Here is a 24,461-nt window from a genome sequence, read left to right on the forward strand (position 1 = left end):
CTACTTTTGCCATGGTGAGTTTCTTTCGTTGCTTGTTCCTCACATTGCCTTTTACTGCCAACTTCTGCGTAAGCCCTAGGATGGATCCTTAGGGCATTGTGGTCTCCAGTGTGGCTTGCTAGTTAGACCGAGGGGGAAACATAGTTCCTGCCAGGCTGTGGAGCTGGCCTCACCCTCCAGTGATTTCAGGCTCTTACGATGAAGCAGCACATCCCACCTTCATCGCCAGTGTTAAATATTTGGTTCTTGAGGCATTAAGCGAGATGAAGTGTTGAAACTTCATCTCGCTTAATGCCTCAAGAAACTGAGTTTATTCTAACTCAGAACATAACAGAAGGAAGCTAATAGCTGCTGCGCAGCTATTTATACAGTTGGCCTCTAGGTGGCAACCAATAGGTTTAAAGTAGCAGTTTCCCACCCCAAACCTAATTAACAGCATGGAGACAGCAAGTCTAGCTCAGCAATAGCAACTGTTACATAATACACAGAAAGTAGGTCAGACATTAAGCAAACAGTCAGACATTAAGCAAGAGAATTAAAACAAATAAGGCCAATACATTACAGTTATCATTAAAATGTCATCTATCTCCAGTATCTTCCTGTATTGCTACTTCCTGATGTAGGTTCTTGTTCAGTTTATTTGGAAGAACATGACCCTACTGGGAATACATAATGCCGGCATACAGTCCTGATGTTTTTCATTTTTCTTTCCCAGAAATAATCCCCCTGACACTATGATGAGGCAGCACAAAAGAATTTAAGATTTTTTTTCCAAGTATAATATCACTGGCCCTCCAAATACTGTTTGGTTTTTGTAGTGGTATGTTGGAATGACCTTGGGAGACAGGGGGAAGAACCACAGTCAGTGAACAGTAAGATTAGAGGCAGCTTAGGCTGCAGCAGAATTGTGGGCCTGGCAAACCTCTTGGAAAGGACCCTCCTTATCTTCTTGGGCTGTAAAGCAATATGGGAGAAATTTTCAGATTTGCAAGGTTCTGTTAATGTAACCTTACAATAAAAAAGAATTAGCTCATCTGAGTGGGCTTCCTGTCTGGATTACCTCACAAAGCTGATCTCAATCTTACTATTCTTAAAATATATACAGGTAGTCCTTGACTTATGACCACAATTGAGTCCAAAATTTCTGTTGCTAAATGAGACAGTTGTTAGACAGTTGCCCCATTTTACAATCTTTCTTGCAACAGTTGTTAAATGAATCACTGCAGTTGTTAAGTTAGTAACATAGTTGTAAAGTGAATGTGGCTTCCCAATTAACTTTGCTGGTCATAAGGTCGTAAAAGGTAATTACATGACCTTGCACACAGCAACAATCATAAATATGAATCAATTGCTGAGTGCCTGAATTTTGATCATATGATCATGGGGATGCTGCAACGGTCATGTGAAAAGCGGTCATAAGTCACTTTTTTCAATGACATATCTTCTAATGGTCACTAAATGAATGGTTTAGTCTCCTTTTGTGGACTAGACCAAAGGTAGACTCCCAGGAATTTAAAAGAGGAAACTCTCTCCACACAGCCCCCCCCGATGTAAAGTGGGGCAGGTTCCTCACTTTTCCTCCAGAAGTCTAGCACAATCTCCTTTGTCTTGCTGATGTTCAGGTGCAAGTTCTTCTCTAAACACCATAGGGATAGTTTTTGCACCTCCCCCCTCTATGCTGTTTCATCTCCACCTGTAATAAGACCCACTATGGTGGTATCATCTGTGAACTTAATGATCGCAGTGGGTGGGTAAGACGATACACAATCACATGTGCACAGTGAGTACAGGTAGGGGCTAAGCATGCAGCCCTGTGGTGAGCTCATGCAAAGCTTCAGGGGGGTGGATGAAACAGACCCGACCCTCACTGTTTGTAGCCAGTCCCTTAGAAAGTCTTTAATCCAAACACAGATGGAGGGGGAAAAATTCAAGTCAGTCAGCTTTTCAATAAGGATGCTCAGCAGAATAGTAATTGAAAGTTGAGCTATAGTCTATAAAAAGCATCCTGACATAACTTCCAGGTTTCTCCAGATGGCTTTCTACAGAATGTAGAGCAGTAGCTATGGCATCGTCTATCGACCTATTCCCCTTGTAGGCAAACTGATGTTTATTGAAGTCTTGTGGGAGGATGTCCTAAGATGTTGGAGAACCAGTCTTTTGAAGCATTTCATCATTACAGACGTTAATGCAACAGGTCTGTAGTTATTTAGGCACTCAATTGCTGTTTTCTTTGGGACTGGGACAATGGTAGCTGCTTTCAAACATGATGGTGCATAGGCTGTTTGCAAGGAGATGTTAAAGATCCTTGCCAGGACCCCTGCTAATTGATCGGCACAATTCTTAACCACTATCCCCAGCACCCCATCTGGGCCTGCAGCTTTCACTTGATGTTCATACAGGGTGAGTGGCTGGAAATCAGAAGGCCGGCCAGCAGAGGCTACGGGGTCTGGTGTGTGTGTGTGTGTGTGTGTGTGTGTGTGTGTACACACACACACATACATATACACACACATACATACATACACATATACATATACATATACACACATAGAACCTAATGATTCATTTTCAAACGATCCCCATACCAGTTAATAGACTAGTGAGTATATCAGACTTAGAGGATGATTGTAACAATCGATTTCTTCTCGACCCCAGCAGTTGTTTAATTGTGCAGAAATATAGAGTATATCACAGCATACATATGCACTGACTGAAAGGTACAGTCCTGGTCTGAAAACAATAGAATGAATTGCAGAAAGACTTTTTTCTCCAGATAGTTGCCAAAGAGTAACCTTTTGAAAAATGTTATCAGCTTGATTTTGGAAATGATGTAACCTAGAAAGCTAACACTTCGAGAGGCAGTGTCTTTATACAAAATATATGGCAATTGTTTTGATCGTTTTCAAGACTGAATGCAATCTTCTTGGCAACAATTTACATTGTCAGGGTTTTTAGTTTATTGAAGAGCAGTAATTTGTGATTTTGCATTTGATCTACTGCAGATGAAAATTATCTAAAATTGGTATTGTGCAGATAAATAAGTAAACAGGTGATGAAAAATATACCTTATGGCATATGACCCATTCAGGTCAAAATTCAGTAGCTATAAGGGTCAGATGGATGATGGGAAGACAGTTGTGCAAATCTCAGTAGTAAAAGAATATTGTATTTCTGTTTCCATTTTGGACATTTTTATAAATTGAAGAATAGTAAAGTGTAAGACTTTGATGCATTGCCCACACTTTGATGGCAGATTGCATGAAAAAGCTGGCAGCTGAATTGTAATTCTTTGTCAAAATGTCTTTTTTGATTGAATATTTGTGTTAACTGAAAGTGCAGTTGCGTAATACTAATTGTAGCTGTAGAAATCCAGGTTCAGATCTTCAGTCAACTAATGAGGCTTCACTAGATAATTTTTACTGAGTCACTGTCTCTCATCCTAACCATCTTCTAGGGTTGTTGTGAAATTGCAAAAGTAAAAAGTATTTTATATATTGCAAAAATATAGAAATTATGCCCATAATAGTTACTATGATAAAAAAAAATCTAATGCACAATTTTGAACCATTGTATTATAAGCCACAATTTTTAAAAGGCTTAAATCTTCATATTATAAATGACTAAAATGATAGAGCTGGAAAGGGCCATTTAGGCCATGAGACACATCTACCTTGCTTAGTACAACCATGGAAATTCAATAGGGGAATAATTCAGTCATTTTTTAAAATTCTGGGCTTTTATAAAAACTGAAATGAAACTGAAATGAGACAAGGCAAGATGAAAAATAACAAACTATGATCTCACTGTCACTGTCATTACTACGATCCAATTAATGTTGCATTCATTTAATCAATGTGGACCATTTGCTGAACTGATAACATATGGTGATCCTGTAGGCAGTGGCTTTTCTAATAGGAGCAGCTGTTCAGCTTTTTTTAATGTGATTATCCCCATCTTAGATTTCTGAAAAGCGGAATGCATTTTGTATGATCTGAAATGACTAGTAGGAAAAAGTGGCAGGCATATAGTGCCATAGTCCATCACAACAATTCATGATAAGCTATATTCTAGCTTAACTTCTGATTGAAAAACTCAATTTCAAAAAATAGAAATGATTATTTATATGTTAGATAAGTTTTAAGTTTCAAAATGGTGTAGTACAAGTAATTTCTTAAAAAGAACTCATGGTTCAAATCAAAAGCTTAAACACCAAAATGTTATATTGACAGTATTATATTTAATGCTTAGCCAAAACAGTTCAAGATTCAACTTAACTGTACATTAATCTTTTATATATAAAAAAGATCTGATGCCAGAGAAAGAAAATGATTTAAATGTTGAATAAGATTTCACATTCTCAATACTAAAATCTAAATCTAATCTAATACTCTCTGCATAAATTGGCATAGCTATGAATAACATTTTATGAATATTTAACATATCTAAGAATAAGATTTAAGTATATAAATGAACAAAAAGCCATTCATAGTACATAAATACTAAAAACACTAATCTGTTGTGCAGTTTTATCTACACCAAATCTCTTCCAGTTTCAAACATATTTAGACTGGTTCACTTGAATGACTGCATTTGTAATTTTTGCCGTAAACTTTAATATTTGTAAAGTAAACTTTCTAATGAATACATAAAATGACTGATGATTGTTTTGGAACCAAGTTCCACTTTCATCATTTCATTCACTATTGTTTTTTCCCTAATGGATTTCTAGAAAAGAAACATAATAATATTGGGTCAATAGAGATCTCCAGACCACATGATTACCTCCTGGATCTAATAATATTTAGCATCTAGAAAATGTTATCTTGTTACTTTGCATCCATTTCTTAGCAGTTATTATTCAATGCCACTTGGAGATGCAGGATTATATCAACTAGCGCTCCTTTTTTTACAATTCCTTGACCAATTCCTGATTTAGGCTGAATTCACATTAAACAAGAAACTATGACATAACAAGACAGTACAAAGACTTTGTTTGCATCCATGCCCACTACCTCTCAGGCTTTTACAGTGAGAAAGAAAATTAGGTGCCAGATTTGGTTGTAATATTGCAAATTTTTGGCCAGAGACATCATATATCTCTATGTTGTGACTAGGAAAATTGAAATGTGCCATATTGTCGTTCTCAGCTAAATAATTTTATTTCTTCTTAGAACTGAAACATGAAATCCATGTTTGGAAACTGACAGCCCAGAGAATTAACCCTGCAAGCAGAGAAGAAACAGCTGTGAAGTGCCTCTTAATGCAAAAAGTTAGAACTCTAGAGTTCTTGCTAAGGAAAAAGCTCAAAACTTTCCACAGGTAATGTCAGGCTCTTGAAAGTAAGACCTACACTGAATCTTCTTTAGTTTTATCATAAAGGAAAGTGTTAGGACTCAGGGTTTCCAGGCGTAGCAACTTTAAGATATGTGGACTTCATTTCTCAGAATTCTCCTGCCAGGGCATTGAAATTGACACATCTTGAGAAATATTAATTTGGAAGATCATCTAACTGCCATGACCAGGGGGGCTTTTGCACAGGTTCACCCGGTATGCCAGTTGCGCCCCGTTTTGGACTGAGATGCCCTATGCACGGTCACCCATGCCCTGGTCACCTCTCACCTGGATTACTGCAATGCTCTCTTTCCTCCTTTAAATTTCTGGGAGTCTACCTCTGTGAAGATTTTACCTGGAAAATTAATACAACCCAGGTGGCCAGAAAGGCCCAACAGATTCTCCCTCAGGGTCTTGCGGAAGAACAGGGTAGAACAATGGCTAATGACCCCCTTTTACCGGTCTACTATAGAGAGCATCCTCTCGCACTGTATTGTGGTTTGGTATGCTGCCCTGACAGCCATGGATAGGAAAGTATTACAGAGGGTGGTGAGCACAGCACAAGACATTGTGGGCTGTCCCCTGACACTACTGGATGACATTGCCAGGGCTCGTTGCCTTGGAAGAGTGAGGAAAATTCTCAGGGACGACTCACACCCTGGACGGTATCTCTTTACTCTCCTACCATCCGGTAGGAGATATAGGAATATAGCCAGCCGTACCAACAGGCTGAAAAACACCTTTTATCAGTGGTCTGTTAGGCTTTTGAATGAGAAATAACTTTTGTGAATTTTATGCAGAATTGACTTGGGAGGCCGGTGTGTGGTGTAGTTGGTTCACATGGTGTAGTAAGATGGAGGGTTTGTTGTCACTGTGTGTTGGGGGGTGGGAGCACAAAGGGAGGCTCAGCTAATCTCAATGTATACATAGTTGTACTTTGACAATAAAGATTCATTCATTCATTCACCTAGTATTTGTATTTAAAATTCCTTGGAAATGTGGAGAAATTCAGTATAATAGTACCATGTATTATTTAAGATAGATATGTGTTGTGTCATTTAATGGTAAGTGGATATGGAATACAAATATTAAGTACTGTAAAATGACCAGTAACAAATAATAATCTAAGTTCTTTTTTATCTATATGGTTTTCTATATATTTTATTTCAGACAAATCTCACAAAAAGATAAAAACTGGGAAACAAATATCCAAGAGCTCCAAAAAAAGGTAAACAATTCTGAAAAATATTCACCTACATGTATAATGTTGTACTTTTCTTAATATTGAGAACAATGTCAGTGCACAAAATCTTCTGTTTTGCAATCTGCCAAGGATTCAAAAAATAATTGGGGAAAAATATTTTGAGACTGAACTGTGCATGTGGGTACTCTCCCTTAGGTAATATATAAATAACTAAAGGTATTTTAGACACTTTGTTTTACTCCACAAGACTATCTTTGTCTGAAATAGAAAGTGGTCTGTTGCTTTGCATTTCAGAAGAACCAGTACCATTATGCTATTGTAACACAATTCTTTATTATGCTCAATCTCAGTAAAATCTCAATAAAGAATAAAATAGAACTAAAATAGTAAAATATTAAAAGCAAAAGCTGGTAAGATGGGTATAAGGAACAAAATAGACTACAATAAAACAATACAATTATGTTGCTGAAATCCACTTCTGAGAATACAATAAAACAAAAAATGAGTAATATTTAAGGGATGAAGTATGTGGTGGAGGAAAAATACCACTTTCTATTTAACTAAGCCACAGCAGAAGAGCATCTGTGAACACAGTGCCTGTTGAGTATAAATGCTATTCTGATGAAGCAACTGTAGGAAAAGGACTGGCAGAACCTGGGGTCATAGTTAAAAGAGGGATTAGTTTAGAATCTCTACATAGCCATAAGCAAACTAAGTCCAACCTTCCTTGAATTCTGTTGACCGTTATCTAACTCCAAGCAGGTGCTAACCATTAGTTCAGAATATTCCTGTACATATGCATAAGTAGCAATAAATCAGTTTAATTGGACCCTCAGGTGTGGATCTGGTCTTTTGTGCCTAATAGGAATAGATGCGTGGGTTTGGAGAAAAATGTTGAGGGAGACAGCAGGTGCTAGAGGACAACAAATAGAAACCACTTATGTTTATGTTTATGTTTTATTTGATTTCTATACCGCCCTTCTCCCTAGGGACTCAGGGCGGTTCACAGGGCATATATAAATAACGGTACAAAAGTTAAAAAGAAATTAAATCAATGCCCAGTTAAAACAAAATACAATACTAAAAACACCAAATTTAAAACCCATAATCCCCCATCAGGCCAGACCAGCTAATTCGAATAAATGGGTCTTCAACCCGCGACGGAAGGTTCGGAGGTCTGATGCCATCCGGAGCTCCACCGGCAGTTGGTTCCATAATACCGGAGTGCCCACAGAGAAGGCCCTCCCCCTGGGGGCCACCAGTCGGCATTCCCTGACCGGAGGCACCCTGAGGAGGCCCTCTCTGTGGGCACGTACTGGGCGGAGGGAAGTTGACGCCGGCAGCAGGTGGTCCCTGAGGTAACCCGGACCCATGCCATGTAAGGACTTGAAGATCATAACCAAGACCTTGAACCTCACCCAGAAGACAACTGGTAGCCAATGCAGCTCGCGGAGCAAAGGTGTAACATGGGAGTACCGGGAAACTCCCAAGACAACTCTCGCGGCCGCATTCTGCACCAGTTGGAGCCTCCGAGTGGTCTTCAAGGGAAGCCCCATGTAGAGAGCATTACAGTAGTCAAGGCGAGAGGTCACGAGCGCATGAGTGACCGTACACAAGGCATCCCGGTCCAGATAGGGCCGCAACTGGCGCACCAGGCGAACCTGGGCGAAAGCCCCCCTAGTCACGGCCACTATATGATCTTCCAGGGTAAGCCGTGAATCTAGGAGGACTCCCAAGTTGCGAGCCCTATCCACGGGGGGTAAGAGCTCACCCCCCATTGAAAGAGATGGAACATTTTGAATGTCCCGGGATGCCGGAATGTACAGCCACTCAGTCTTGTCAGGGTTGAGTTGAAGTCTGTTCCTGCCCATCCAGACCCGAACCGCCTCCAGGCAATGGGACATCACAGCGAGGGCATCACTGGGGTGGTTTGGGGTCGAAAAGAAAAGTTGGGTATCATCGGCATATTGATGATACCCAACTCCAAAACCACGAATGATCTCACCCAGCGGTTTCATGTAGATGTTGAACAGGAGAGGCGAGAGAACCGACCCCTGAGGAACTCCACAAACGAGAGACCTAGGGGCCGATCTCTGCCCCCCTGCCAACACCGACTGCGAGCATCCCAGGAGATAGGAGGAGAACCACTGAAGAACTGTGCCTCCCACTCCCAATCCCCTGAGACGCCGCAGCATGATACCATGGTCGATGGTATCGAAAGCCGCCGAGAGGTCTAATAGGACTAGGACAGAGGAATATCCCCTATCCTGAGCCCTCCAGAGATCATTCACCAGTGCGACCAATGCCGTCTCCGTGCTGTACCCGGGCCTGAAACCCGATTGGTAGGGGTCCAAATAATCCGCTTCATCCAGGACCAGAGGGAGCTGATGCGCCACCACACTCTCGACAACCTTCGCAAGAAAGCGAAGGTTGGAGACTGGACGAAAGTTGTTCAATACAGCTGGGTCCAAGGCAGGCTTCTTGAGGAGAGGTCTCACCACCGCCTCCTTCAAGATGGTGGGGAAATAACCCTCACTCAAGGAAGCAGATATAACCGCCTGGAGCCAGCCTCGTGTCCTCTCCCTAGCTGCATAAACCAGCCAGGAAGGGCACGGGTCCAACAAACATGTGGAGGAGCTCAGCCTCCCCATAATCCTGTCCACTTCATCAGGGGTCACAGAATCAAACTCTTCCCAGGTAACATTGACAAGACCTTTCGTGTCCTGATCGCCAGACTCTGCCCAGTTGGAGTCCAAACCGGTCCGAATCCGAGCGATTTTATCCGACAGATGTTGACTAAATTCCTCGGCACGACCCTGCAAGGGATCCTCCCTCACCTCCTGATTAAGAAGTGAGCGAGTCACCCTAAACAGGGCGGCCGGGCGATTATCTGCGGACGCGATGAGGGTAGAGAAGTAGTTACACCTCGCCACCCTCATCACTGCGAGATAAGACCTAATGTAGGTTCTTAACTGCAACCGGTCGGGTTCGGATCGGCTAGACCTCCAACAGCTCTCTAGGCCCCGTTTCCGACGCTTCATCTCCCGGAGCTCCGCGGAGAACCATGGAGCTCGCTGGGATCTGCACCGGGTCAGGGGCCGCAAGGGTACAACCCGGTCAAGTGCCTCAGTGGCTGCCCTTTCCCAGGCTTCCACTAAGGCATCCGCCGAGCTGTGAGCAATGGAGGCAGGTGGGGACCCCAGCGCCGCTTGGAATCTATCAGGATCCATTAAGCGTCTGGGGCGGTACCATCTAATTGGCTCCGTACCCCCACGGCGGGGGGTGGCAAAACGGAAGACCAGCCGCAGGAGGTGATGATCGGTCCATGACAGGGCCATAATAAATGGAGAGCCCCCACCAAGATCATCCAACCACCGTCTAGATAAAAAAATCAGGTCAAGGGTGTGACCTCCCTCATGAGTTGGTTCAGAAATTACTTGCGTCAGGTCCATGGCCGTCATGGAAGCCATGAACTCCCGAGCTAGCTCAAATGAACCTCCCAGGGATGGTAGATTGAAGTCTCCCAAAACTATAAGTTTGGGAAACTCAACCACCAACCCCGAGAGGATATCGAGCAGCTCGGGCAGGGCTGCCGCTGTGCGACTAGGCGAAATGTACACCAGCAGCAAGCCCAACTGCGCCCCAGAACCAAATCTCACAAAGAGAGACTCACACCCGACTATCTGAGAAACGGTGGTCTCCCACGGACATAAGGTCTCCCTAATAGTAACCGCCACTCCCCCACCCCTACCATGAGCTCGTGGCCAGTGTAGCACCCGGAAGCCTGGTGGGCAGAGGTCAACCAAAGGGACCCCACCCTCTGGGCCCAACCAAGTCTCCGTGATGCAAGCCAGGTCCGCATGCTCACCCTCAACTAAATCCCTAACGAGGGGAGCTTTGTTGACCACGGACCTGGCATTCAGATACACCAGCCGGAGCTCAGGAGGCTGCACATCCTCGCTCCCGGGACCTCGGGGAAGAAGCAGAGGGTCGGAGCGCCTCACCGCTTGCAAGGAGCGGAGATGGCCCTCCCGGTAGCGATACGGCCCCCTGTCTATCCGCCTGCTGCCATTCCCCGTCGTGGGAATTGGTAATCCCACGACCCACTCGTGAGCTCCGGAGACAACGACACCCTGTTCTCCCGCCGCGCGGTCAGACCCAAGTCTGGCCTGAGCCATAGTTGATTGGCCACCCCCCATAGCCAAACAACCCCCATCTCCCACCCCTCTCCCCAACCCCATAAAAATTTTTGATAAAAAAGTAATCAGGGGCCTCCTATTAACTTTGTGTTGACGGCCCCTGCCCCTCCCCAGCCATCTCTCAGGGTCCCAAAACTTGGGCCCTTCATCGAGGTTAAGAGAATTTAAAGAGGCGGGTCGCACCCAGGCGAGGGGGGCACCCCTGAGAGCGAGCAAGTCCGTGCTGGTGTATTGTCGCATAATAGTCCAACAAGTCCAGGATAGGCAGTCCCAAAGGTGGTCATGTCCGTAGGAGGATCGAAGGCCGGAGAAAGAAATATCTGGATCCACACCCAACTGCACTGCCACTCAGTTGGGTGCCCCGGTAAACCAGCCACCCCCCGCCCTCTCACGGCGGGTTGCAACTCTGTTCCCGGGGGTGGTCCAAGATTATACTCTGGGTAGGCATGCCCCATAGAGCTCCCACCTCTATGGGGCTGCAGATGTAAAAGCAAGCCACTCTCCCACCGTGGCTGGTACCCAGAACCGACCAAATCCAAAGGGGAGAGGGGGGGGAGTAGGCAGATGTATGTATTTAAGGCAGAAGGGTAGGCAGGCCGAGATAGAAAGGGTAGTCTTAAAGCGTCATCACCGCCACTAGAACGGTCCAAAAGCGGTGCAAAAAGCACCTGTCGCCGTTGCTTCGTTGACATAGCCTGTGGTCGTCTTCTCCGCCACTGAAACAGTCCGAAGACGCCATAGCCGACACAAGCAGTCCAAAGTGGCACAGAAGACATCATCGCCGCTTGGATAACTCGCAGTCGCCCTCTCCGCCGCTGAAACGGCCCGAGGACGACGACGTCACCAGAAGCAGCCTGATGCGGCCTGGGGCAAGGTGAAAACGCCACCGCCAGCGAAAGGGGCCAAAAGCCCAGAAAACGCCACAGCCAGCCGCCGGCCTCCACAAACGGCCCGAATAGGCTCGAAAACACTGGTGGCGCCGAAGCGGCCCGAAAACAGACCAGATGTTGCCACTCGGGCCAGAAGGTCCCGGAAATGTCACCACTTGGTGCTGGTCACTGAAAACGGCCAAAGCATACCACTGCTACCGTCGCCATTGTTGCCAGATGCGGGCCATCACCGCTGCCGAATGCGGCCCGAAGGACTGCCGCCACCAGCGCCGATGCCCACGCCGTCGCCGCCATCGCCACCGCCAAGCCGGACCCACAGGCGTCTCCCTCGATCTCTTAACCAAACACTCCACCCCTTTTATTCTGCCTGGCTGAAATTCATTGCCCAGGCAAAGAGAGCTGGTTCCTCTCTTCTGGAAAGCCTTCTCCAGAGGGAAGAGGTCAAAAATTACACACTAAGAAGTTTCTTATATGCTGATAGCTGAGACTGGAAGTCTTACTTAGACAGGAGAACAAGCCTCAAACTGTTGCTGCCAGATCAGTTTACCACCTTGATTAGACATTTGATATTGAACATTACTTTGAGTTCTAAGTTTGGACTGCTGAGGCTCCAAAGTGTCTGTTTATGTTTTTAACTATTGTCCTTGAATGCTGAAGGAACTGAGGGGAATAAACTTCAGCAAGTTCTTTAGAACTTTGGAGTATGCAGTATTTGCTTTCTATTACTTGCTAGTCAGCTCCCCACCCTTCTCTCTGAAAAGCTATCTGCCTCAGGATGATTCTATTTTATATTATATTTATATGCTGCCCATCTTATAATAATAATAATAACAACAATAATATTAATAAAATTGGAAGGGACCTTGGAGGTCATTTGGACCCCCTGCTCAGGCAGGAAACCCTATACCATTTTTCACTGTCAAGCAACTCAGGGTGGCTAACAACAATATAAAAACACAATATAATAATGATGAGAAACATTAAAACTTTTCAGCAGACAATACATAGTGAGAAAACTGAGTTTCTTGGGAATTTGATTAAAAACAAGTTGAAAATCAAGCATAAATACCTTTATAAAAAGCACAATTAAAAGAAAGTGACCCTCACTTTACATGGACAAAGCTGGGCTACATATGGCATTCCCTTAAGCTTTCCTTAAAATTGCTCATTTAGAATTTCAGTACTTTGAAATATGTTACTATTAAGATTTTTCTAACTTTTGATACTTTAGTTGATCTAAATATCTGGCTGGCATGATATTAAGTAGCTGATTGGCCTTCTAAAAATACATCTCTTGGAAGGTTTGTCCATGGATATAATGTATTGCCTTCCTGCCAAGTTAGATGGATGAAAATGTAATGCTAAAACATTTTACTGAAAGATACTATGATACTGCTATATTTTCTGCTATATAGATCTTTTCTATCTTGTGAAGAAATTATCAGGTGATGTCATTGTGGATAGTCCGAAAAAGAAAAAGGTTATACTTTACCAATAGTCAAAGATCCATGTCTGCAGATCCACTTTGGTAACACTAGCAGCTTTGTAGAGCTACACTGAGTCCACATTGTTAGTTGCAAAGTCGTGTCTGACCCATCACGACCCCATGAACAACATTCCTCCAGGTCTTCCTGTCCTCTACCATCTTCTGGAGTCCATTTAAGCTCACGCTTACTGCTTCAGTGACTCCATCCAGCCACCTCATTCTCTGTCGTCCCCTTCTTCTATTGCCCTCAATCTTTCCCAGCATTAGGCTCTTCTCCAGTGAGTCCTTCCTTCTCATTAGGTGGCCAAAGTATTTGAGTTTTAGCTTCAGGATCTGGCCTTCTAAAGAGCAGTCAGGGTTGATCTCCTCTAGGACTGACAGGTTTGATCGCCTTGCAGTCCAAAGGACTTGCAGGAGTCTTCTCCCCATGAGTCCACATTTGGCCATTTGAAAAAAAAATTAAGAAAATTTGTACCAATTCTGGTGATGTAGAATTGCCAACCTACTGTAGTTAGATGAGCAATGCTTGAATTGTCATGTTTGGGTTGGTAGTAAAAATTGTACTGTAGTTTGTAAAGATAAAATAATATAGTTAGTGATGAGATTTAATGACTGATGATGCCAATTTCTTGTGCAATATGTACTGTAATTCAAATGGGAACTCTGCTGCATGATTATGACTTATTAGAGCAGCTGCATCTATTTTCACAATTGCTTATCTGTACAAAAATCCATCCACATGTTCTGAAGCACTACTTCTGAACTGCCTCTAAGACACTGTAGGATGCTAAAACATTATTTAATTCATCCTAGTGACCTAGTCAGTGAGCCATTTTATATATTCATTAGGTATAATTTATTTGAAAATGTTTTAATAACATCTGATTTGATTATGTAAATAGAGAGAGAATCCAATCTTGTGAATTAAAGAAAAAGTCCTCAAAACTGCTTTATGCATTAGTTTTGTATACTGAGAACATGGTAGCTTCTTCAGAGTTTCTGGAAAAGAATGCCTAGAGATTGGATATAGATATGTGGCAAACCGTCTTTCTAATCTGGGATTTGATGGACAGCATTCCTAACTGTACATTTTAGTTTAATGCTGTTATCAATTCCTTGCAGATCTTCCCTGCAATGGAAGTTTAGGGATAAAGATTCCACTGCAAATTTCTTTTTCTTTCATTCTTAAGTTACCCAGAGGAGAGTTTATGGATCTTGAATACAGATAGTTTCCTAAAGTGGAGGTCTATGTCAAATTATTTATTTCATTTGTTTCTAGTGTATGTTTGTACATTATTACTATATGTAATAATAAATCAGTAAAAGTAGAAGAAAAATACAGTGTTGTACCTGAATCATAATTAGCGCCATTTGTCAATAACTTGACATAATAACTCTTGAGAGGCTGTTTAGTCCTGTAATGTGTGAATCCTGGTACTTAAACATTAAGTTATTAATGGACTTTCATTACGGTCTTTCTATTTCTGCAATAATAATAATAATAATAATAATAATAATAATAATAATAATAATAATAATAATAATAAAGCATGAGATCTGATTTTATATGTATAATGAAAATGAAAACCTTTTCAATTGAGATGAAAGACTTGTAGCCAGTTCCCAAGATTGTCAACAGGGTTCTATTGGAAATATAATACAAATCTCTAAAATCCAAATGTGTTTCATTCTAAGTTTAAAATATTGTCTTCACATTTTAGGTGTTTCCTCTGCCATTTTAATGAAAACATGTCTACATTATAATCATTCTGACTTGGGAAAGATGCTAGTATGAAACTGGATATTTGAAGTATATTTCCAGTTGATTCATATATTTTATTTTTTTGAACAGCACAGAATAACAGACAAATTGCTTCTCATCAAATGCCTGATGGTTTTAGGAATGGTTATTCTCATGTACTTTCTCAATTCGTTCGTTCCAGGAATTCATTTAGATCTTGGTAAGCTTCATTTGGATTATTTATTGGTATTTAAATATATTCTACTTTTGTAGGACAAGAGCAGGCAAGACTGGGGGTGGAGTTAAGGGCATCATCAGTTTAGAGTCATGTTCCCACAAGCGCTCCTAATCTTTCCCCTCCTGAATTCCATTGACCCTTATCTGGTGCCAGTTTGGTTTTGCAGTTTAGAATTGACCAGATTCTTATGCATATGCTTGAATGAATTTTTGTATGCAGCAGCCTTACAAATGGTCCTGATTCTTTGGCCTGACAACTTTAAGTACAATGCTCCATGCAGGGTTGTGTCTCTGTGTGCTTTTGGGTATATATATTCTTAGGCATCATTCCTATATACTTCAAGGCTGTGTAATTCTGTCTCATTTGTTGAAGGCTTGATGGTACATTTCTTATATTGTACTGTAAATGATTTCACTATATCCTCTCTGATTTTTCCAGTTGTTGGATTCTTGACAATTAATCATATAAAATCTAATTGAAATATACTTTCCTGCTGCTACTAGTGCCACAACTGTTATACTTTTTTAAAAAAATGGAAAATAAGATTCCTTTTCTAAAGTTCTTGATCTGGACTTGTATGGATTCTTAATTGAGGTAGATTTTGTTCAGTGATCTTTTAAAGAAATGTACCATAGATTGGACTGAAGACATTTTATATGATACTTTAGAACACAATTTAAACTACCCTATATACTTGGATTGCAGAGGACGTTCAGTAATACATTTTTTCATGTATAATTTTAATTTTCTATGAATGCATGTAAAAGACAGCCTAATCATTTCTCTGTATTTTAGAGCAGTGTCCCAGTTATCTTCCAAACTTGTGTTAGCTGCAGAAGTAGAACCCTGATTAAGAAAGGGGACTTAGTAGGAACCTTATTGTCCCTCCTAATCATAGCTAAAAGCCTTTCTCTATGCAGTGAAATCTCAAGTTAGTAGACTAAATGTAATGGGCATTGCATGGAATGTACCTGTTTTCATCATCAATTAACTTGATTTATTTAATCACATAATTAAACAAGCAAGACTTGAGGTATTTTAGTTAATTAATTTTCAATAAATTTATGCTAAGATATTCACAGCATTATCACTGAATTCAGTGTTTCGAAGATTAGCACTATGTCCTAGGTATTAAACTAAATATACTTTAAAACTCTACAAAGTTTGCTGTTCTTACAATCTTTGCAGCTGATTACCACTGTTATCCATCTGATTTCTTCTCTTATCAACATCCTAGTTTTAATTTGATTTAAAAGTCATTCTCTTCCTCCAGAGAACTATGTTAGCTAGAATTTTTTTGAGAAGAACAGGGACTTCTTACAAACCTGTAAATGCAAAGGATATTTAGGAGAAATCAGTGGAATTATATCTGTGAGACTGAAGTACAGTACTTGCATGTTGGAATGAGTTTCTTTATGTATGTGCTGCCAAAATATTCTTTTTCTGTTGGTAGTGACAGCAGAGAGGACAGTGTCATGAAAATGTTAATTGTCTTTTCCTGATGCATATTTTAAAAATAGATCTTTAGTGATAATTTGCAGCAGAGGAACAGGAGAAAAAAGAATTCATTTTAGATTGAGCACCATCTTATCTAATTGCATATTTTCAAATCAATACATGGATCAAAACTTAATTACTTTTGAAAACTGCAGATCTTCAATTTTTGCTAAGCCCTTTGTTAATTAAAAAAATGTTAGGGAAAAGTCTATATCATAGGCATCTGGATAATTCTCAGTAAGGAAAGAAGGATGAAATATGAGTTGTGGTATAATAAAATAAACCGTGCCATTTATAGTGAACTTTTAAAGGTAACATTGGTTTGTGTTACAAGGCTAGGATGTATGTTTCATCATGTCTTTCATGAATGTTTATGCTCTGCACAAAACACATATATTCAATGAAAATGTGTTATGCTAAAGAAACTGTGAAACCAGTTCAAGACGTTTGACTGGTGGGATCCAGAAGAGAGCCTTCGTTGTTACCCCCTGCAAGGTGAAACAAGCCCCCTTCTTCTGGCCTTCCAAAAGAGTGCTAAGACCAGGCTCTGCCAATTGACATGGGGATTGAAGACTAATATAAGACCCTTGGAATGGCTGGTGAAGTGAGGCTGCTCCCTTTGCCTTTTAAAATTTGTAATAGCATAATTTTAACTTTGTCCTTAACTCTGTTTTAATTTTGTTGTATTTATGCTTTTATGTCACATGTTTTTATTGTAAACTTTCCAGAGTTTTGATCTGTCATAAAAAAGAACTGACAAAAACCACAATTCGCAAAAAAAAGAAATGCAGTGGTAACTTGGTACTCAACTGCTTTGAAACTCATCAAATTTAGTACTCAAAGCATTTTGATGTGAAAATTTTGTTCGAGTACCCATCATTTGTTTAGTACTCAATGCACAAGCTAGAACTTGTTGGTATTGGCTGCCTTGTGATTCATTACATTATTCCTTATAGAAAAATTTGTTTGGTACTCATCATTTTCAATATTCATTGTGCCTACCAGAATTAACAATGAGTGCCGAGATACCACGGTAAAGAGAAAACAGAATTTGTAGATTTACCCCCTGTAATGCAACAAAGTATCAGAAAAATATTTCCATATTGGACAAAAATTATAAACAAGGTTTGCCCTTGGTAAAAACACCATAGGACTTTATGTTGAAGGAGCCTGAGAAAAGGAGAATAAGATTGTGTGCAGTAATTTATGTGAATTGTTCAGATCTTGCATTGTTTGAGATATACAAAGATAGGCATATTTGGTCTTTAATCCCCATGACAACAGTGTGGATAACTGCTTGGTCAAACACAATCTTGACCTTCCCAAAGCAACAATTTGAGATTCTTCTCAACAATTATGAATATTATACTGTACATGTAAGTGCTTATTATAATCTATCATATTAGAAGGCATCAATTATTGTAGCCTATGCTTTAAGCTTATCCCCTGAACATTTTAAAATATCTTACTTTATTCAGCCTGACATTTAATTTCTTTACAAAAGGATATTATTGCCAGGACATTCAGTAAGCATTAGGTTGAATTACTCAGATTAGTAGATTCCGGCTTTATTGTTATTTTTTCAGAAAGTGGTTGGCATATTTATTGATTTATTTACATAAGAAATAAAGAAAAAGCTGGAGAAATTAAGCACTCTAATTGGAAAGAGCAACAATTGAGCCCCTTTGGCATACTCCCTGCCTTAAATGAATGACACTGAATGTATTATTCAAAGCACAGGGGATATTGTATTTTAATAAGCAAACAACTACAAAATGGTAGGATTTGCAATGTAAATGCTTTTTATTTTTCAGTTTTGTTGTTGCTTGAACAGCCATGCAGGTTAGTTAGATTTTGTAGTAATTTCCCATAGTTAAATGAATGAACATAATAGACTGATCACAAAGTAGCCATGAAACCCTGTCTAGCAATGATAAAATGTTTACATTACTCTTGGGTGTCTCATGTGCTCAACTAGAAATTACTTCTGAAATTTCAAAATGAGGAATAGTGAGAGCTGTATTAGCCTGTCTTTATTAAAATGACTTCACTACTAGGGTCTATATTTTATCTTGTTACCTACTCTGCATTATTTGTAAGGTAAAATTGGGATATATATTTAAAAATATGACGTATATGATGAATCTTTGCTGTGAGCTATATATATGCATAGTCATGCCTCTGCATGCCATTTTTTCTATTCATTGCAGACAGAATGTATATTGTACTTTGATTTATAAAGTACAATATGCCTTAGCAAGAAAGAAGTACAGAATTGTTGCCGAACCTCTTCAATAATTGGTCTTTGTTACCAACCAAACTGACATCAGAAAGGCTACTTCTTTGCCATGACATCATAGCAAAAATATGATGTCCAACATAAACATATGAACAGTATATTTGCATGAAGAAATTGTGAATCTTCTGTCCTTTATCCACCTTGCCCATACAAACACATGGAAGTTATTAATCTGAAATGCCAAGAATACATCTACTCAATATATTTCAAAAAGAAGCTAATTATATTTATTCTGAACCCCTTTAAATTCATGGCAACTATGCTAGCAATAGCTAATAAAGGAGTGCAAGATCAGACAATGAACCAAGTCAAGCCCAGGTTAAGTTAATTTCCAAATTTCCTCTTTTGCCTATATAATGGGCAAAAAAAATATCTTTGTTTTGCAACAGGTATCCATTCCTTTACTATGAAGTCAGTACCATTATGCTCAATGGCTTTTTTGAGGGGGGGGGAATTAGTCTTAACTTCTGGTGAGTTCATGGAGAACTCCACATTGGCAATACTGCAGAAGTGATATATTAGGGCTTGTTTCTGGGATGTTTTTCAATTTCCCAGGCTAGGGCTGAAAGAAAGTCACCCAGCTGGCTTACACGCCCAAAGGATAACTGGAATTTGTGCCCTTCTGCTCTTAACCATATTGGTTCTCTCATGTAAGTTTTATTAGGATGTTAGTTTCCATGTAAGCTGTTTATTCCCCAACAAGATAGATATGCAGCAGAAATTCTGTGCATCCTTACTTAATATGATTAAATCGTATTATACTTAATAATGATAAATAAACAGGTAAAAAACTGTGCAAATAGTTGCTTCAGGTGCTAACTCTTACTTTCTATTTTTTCAATAATAAGGGGTTTTTTGTTTCTGGATGAATAGACAAAAAAAATTGGAATCAGGGTGTCATGGTTCTGACTAATGAAACACTTGAAAGAATTTCAATTCAGGAGATTCAAAGAGATGTGAAGGAGATGGATATTTAATTGGGAAGCAAATCTATATTATCTGAAAGTGTTATTCTTCTTGAAAATCTTGCTTGGATTAGGCTGCTGAAATTTGAATTCTGCCCAGACCTTAGTATGATAATGTTTTCCCCCTCATTTTGCCTTTCTAAAGCTACTTTAGTCCTTTCCCCCTATAGGGAAAAATATTTTAGAAGATTTCAGGGTACAAAGTCTGCATAGGAAAATCTTGTGTTGCACTTTTCAATGATCTCATGGGTAAACATAGTTTGTTGTGTAGCAGTATAACCTTACAACCTGTTGACAGCATAATGTTTTTTTAACTGTGCCTGCAAGCAGAAGCAATTATATTTTACAGTGAAGGTCCTAATTACTGAAAGGACAATGTAGAAAAATTGTTAGTCACAGGAAAACTAAGTTAAGTATTGTTGCATTTTGTTCTACACCTCATGTAAAAACTGATCCACTTCCCTTTACTAAATATCACACTGATCATTCAGTTACAAAAGTTCATTTAGTGACTGTTCAAAGTTACAAGAGCATTGAAAAAATGACTTAAGACTGTTTTTCACACTTAAGACCACTGCAGTATCCCCATGATCACATGATCCAAATTCAGATGCTTGTTGCAGTGTACTGGGGTCATGTGGTCCACTTTTGTGACTTTCTGAACAGCAAAGTCAATGAGGAAGCCAGTTAATAACTGGGTAACCAAAAGCTTCCCTTATTCAAACCTCTTAGCATTTTCCTGTTTCCCTTCTCATACCAAAATCTAATATTCTAATTACAAATCTTATCTTTCTTGTTATGATAATACTTCTATTTCTAGCAATTATCTATTCTCCACCATATTCAAACATATAGTTAATAATATAATATCCCATCTAATGGATCAAAACTTCTAATTTCTTCAGTCTTACTCTAGCTTTTTTCCTTTACCAACTAACTTTCCAAGTCAATGCATTTGAATCATCAAGTAATTTTTCCTCTGTTTTTGTGTATATTTGGAATAAGAAAGACCATTTGGTTAAAGTATTTTTGGAAGAACGAACCCATTGATATTCATTAAACAGCCTCCCTCCTTCTCCAGTTCCCCTCAGCTTTCCTAACAGCTAGGTCTTCCATTCAATCAGTTCTTCTTCCTTTTCCTCAAATGTGTTCTGAATTCTTGATTGGTAAGATGTCTTTTCCATCTCTGATATTATTGTTCCATCTTCTAGTTCTTCAGTTGTCTGTTGGTTAGTTCCTTCCTTTAGGTCCTCGACCTTTGGATCTGCTTTCTCTAGTTTTCCTTCTATTTTCTGCATTGCTAGTTCCTTCTTTGTAGTCATGTTCTGAATTTGTAAATTTAGATTAGAAAATTGTTATTTTATCTCCTTTGTGTTATTTCTAATCACATCATGAGCTAAAGCAACAGTCTCTTGTGTTGATCTGAACATGGAGACAATTTCTTTCTGATCTTCATCCATATTTTCTTGGTGGCATATCAACCTGAACACTTCGGGGACAGATGTAAGAGATGGTTTTTTACCATTTAAAGCTGAGTGTAGTATATCCATTTCATTTTTGTAGGTGGTCTTTATAATAAAAATTGTTCATCAATCAAAAATTTGTAATCCATTTTGATCTGTGTGTATAAATTCAGTCAAAAATTTCTTAATTCTTTCTGCCATTATTGAGGCAAAAATTTTATAATCTACATTTAATAATGATATTGGTCTATAATTTTTTATTTGTGTAAGATCAGTATCTTCTTTAGGTATTAAGGTAATGTTAGCTTCAGTTCACAACTTTGGTATTTTAGCCTCCAAAAGGATTTCATTACAGTTCTTTCAAAGTCGGACTTAATATATCTTGTAATGATATGTAAACTTCTACAGGAAGTCCATCTGGGCCCAGAGTTTTATCATTTTTTTTTTTGCCTTTTTATAGCTTCTATGATCTCCATCATTGATATTTTCCATTTAATATATTTTGAATATTTTCTGGAATTTTTTGCAAATCTGCTTTATTTTTTCTTTAGGAATTTCATCTGCCTTGTAGAGTGCCTCATAATAATCTTTAATGATTTTTCATTGCATCATTTTGGAACTGTAATTCTCCTTTTGAATCTTGTAGCTTATTTATCATTCTTTTTTCTTTTTCTTTTTTCAATCTTTATGCTAGCCATTTCCCCAGCTTATTAGCATTTTCAAAAAAATTCTGTTTGGTCCCTTTAATCTTTTGAGCCATTATTTCCATCTCAGCCAGGTTTAATTTATGCTTTATTATCTCCATTTGTTTCCTAAGCACTTTCTTTTGTGGATCTATTTGTAACTCTATTTCCAACTTTCTAGCTTTAACGGTAGTTGTTTCTTTTCTTTATTCTTTTTAGCAGCATAGGTTATAGCCAACCTTCTAAAATATGCTTTCGCCGTGTCCCATACATTTTGAAGTGATGTTTCTTCCTTCTTGTTTATTTTAAAGAAAAATTCCATTTTCTTTGTCGCTAGTTGTATAAATTCTTTTTCTTTCAATATAGATTTATTCAAGGACCATCTTGGTTTTTTCTTAATTCCTTTCCAAGTCATTTTTATTGGGTTATGGTCTGCCCAGACATTAGTTTCTATCTCCATATCTTGTATTATCACTTTCAAGTCCAAAGATGTCCTTATCATATCGATTGTAGACCATGATTTATGTCTATTTGAATAAAATGTGTACTGTAGTTTCTCTGGGTTTTTCTCTCTCCATATGTCTTGGATACAGAATTCTTCTATCATTTTTGAAAATGCTTTAGGTAGTATATTTCCTCCCTTTCTCCCTTGCTTTGAGCTTTTGTAGTCCAAAGTCACATCTACTATTGCATTAAAATCTCCTATTATACAAAGATTTTGGTAATTTAGGTCTAATATTTTCTTATATAGATTTTGATAAAATTGCTCTTATCATTAGGTGCATATATAGCTATCATCAGTATCTGTTTTTGATCCATCTTAATTTCCACCATTAACATTCTCCCCTCTTCATCTGCATAAATTTGTTTAGGGTTCATCTTTTCTTTAATATAAAGGGCTATTCCTCTTTTCTTTTGAGATGCAAGTGCGAAATAGAGTTTGCCAATTTTCGGTTGTTCTAAGATTTTAAAATGTTGTTTCTTAATGTGTGTCTCTTGAAGGCAAATTATGTCAATTTTTAAGTTTTGTAATCCTGTAAAAAATTTACTCCTTTTTGAAGGAGAGTTTAGTCCATTTATATTTATTGATAAAATCCCAACCTCCTCCATCTCTTTCAATTATATCTAGGTCTCAGTCTTCTAGTTGATCTTATCTGTCTCTGATCTCTTGGTCTTGCTCCTGCTTCTGAGTATGTATTTTTGACTTCTTCCTCCTCTGTTTGTTTAGCCGCTCCTTCAACTCCAGTTTCTTCTTGCTTCTTTAGTTCAGGGTCTCCTCTTTCCAGAAATGTGCTGTGGTTGTCAAAGAACTGCAATGCTGCAAGTGGTGTGTCCAATCTGTATCTTTTCATATCCCAATAGATTAAAATCCCTTCTGGAATCAACCATCTAAAATTCACTCCCTTTCCAGCCAACTTCCTAGTTAGGAACTGGTATTCTCTTTGAGCCTCTCTTATCCTTCTAGAGATTTGTTTGAGAACTACGATTTCTTTTTCTTTATATTTTAATGGTTCATCTTGTACTTTTCTCAGAATCTCCTCTCTTGTGGATCTTTTAAGAAATCTAACGTGTACTTCCCTATTCCTTCTAGTGTAATTTGAATTGACTCTATAAATCTGATCCAATGCTCCTTTCATTTGTACTTTCCCAATTCCTAAAACGTCTGCCAGTAACTCAGTTATCAAGTCTAAAAGATCCTCTTCCTTATCTTCTATTATATTTTGAAATCTTAAACAATATAAAGCCTTTTCCATTTCTATAACTGCTAATGTACCTTCTAATTCTCTGTTTATTTGCATCAATTTTTCATTTTCATCTTTTAAGACTTCCAGTTTCTGGTCAACTTCAACTGATTTATCTTCCATTTTTTGATTTTTTTGCTGATTAGTTGTAATTATCTGTTTAAAATTCTCAATTTGGGAATCTATATTGATGATTTTTTATTCATTTTATAAAGGTCACTTTTCAGCTCTTCATGGTTTTTCATCAAAGTTGCCGTCTGCACTCCAACTGCTTGCAAAATTGCTTGAGTATCTTTCTGGAGAATGGCTTTTTACCTAAAAGACAGATAAAAAATAATTTAAGAATGATTCTTGATGTACTAGAGTACTATGAAACCCATCCAGGGAAACAGATGGCACTAATATTTCCTGATGCACAAAAAGCGTTTGATAATGTAAACTGGCAATTTATGTTCCAGCAGTTGGTGAAAATGGACTTTGGAAAAAATTTCATAAATGCAATCCAAACAATTTACCATAAACAAACTGCTAGAATAATCCTAAATAGAGACTATAAAGAAAATTTTAACATTAAAAAAGCTGCAAGACAGAGACATACATTATCCCTATTGCTATTTAACATTGGAAGTATTGAATAGAAATATTAGACAAGATATAGAAATTAAAGGATTGGACATAAAAGACCAAAAATATAAATTACAAGCCTTTGTGGACGACTTGGTT

At 38.9% G+C, this 24,461-nt stretch overlaps 1 protein-coding gene across 1 annotated transcript in view; it reads left to right on the forward strand.

Moving 5' to 3' along the window:
- OCA2 (OCA2 melanosomal transmembrane protein) overlaps nt 1-24,461 on the forward strand; it is a gene marked incomplete at its 5' end in the record, with an annotated part of 243,872 nt that overhangs the window by 103,968 nt on the left and 115,443 nt on the right. Inside the window, 3 exons of the mRNA XM_083361506.1 lie at nt 5,172-5,319; nt 6,502-6,559; nt 14,963-15,071. Coding sequence (XP_083217632.1) covers nt 5,172-5,319; nt 6,502-6,559; nt 14,963-15,071 — 315 coding nt within the window. The remainder of the gene's footprint in view (nt 1-5,171; nt 5,320-6,501; nt 6,560-14,962; nt 15,072-24,461) is intronic.

The sequence above is a fragment of the Vipera ursinii genome, assembly GCF_947247035.1.
Source record: "Vipera ursinii genome assembly, chromosome: 4".
NCBI classification, from domain to species: Eukaryota; Metazoa; Chordata; class Lepidosauria; order Squamata; family Viperidae; genus Vipera; species Vipera ursinii.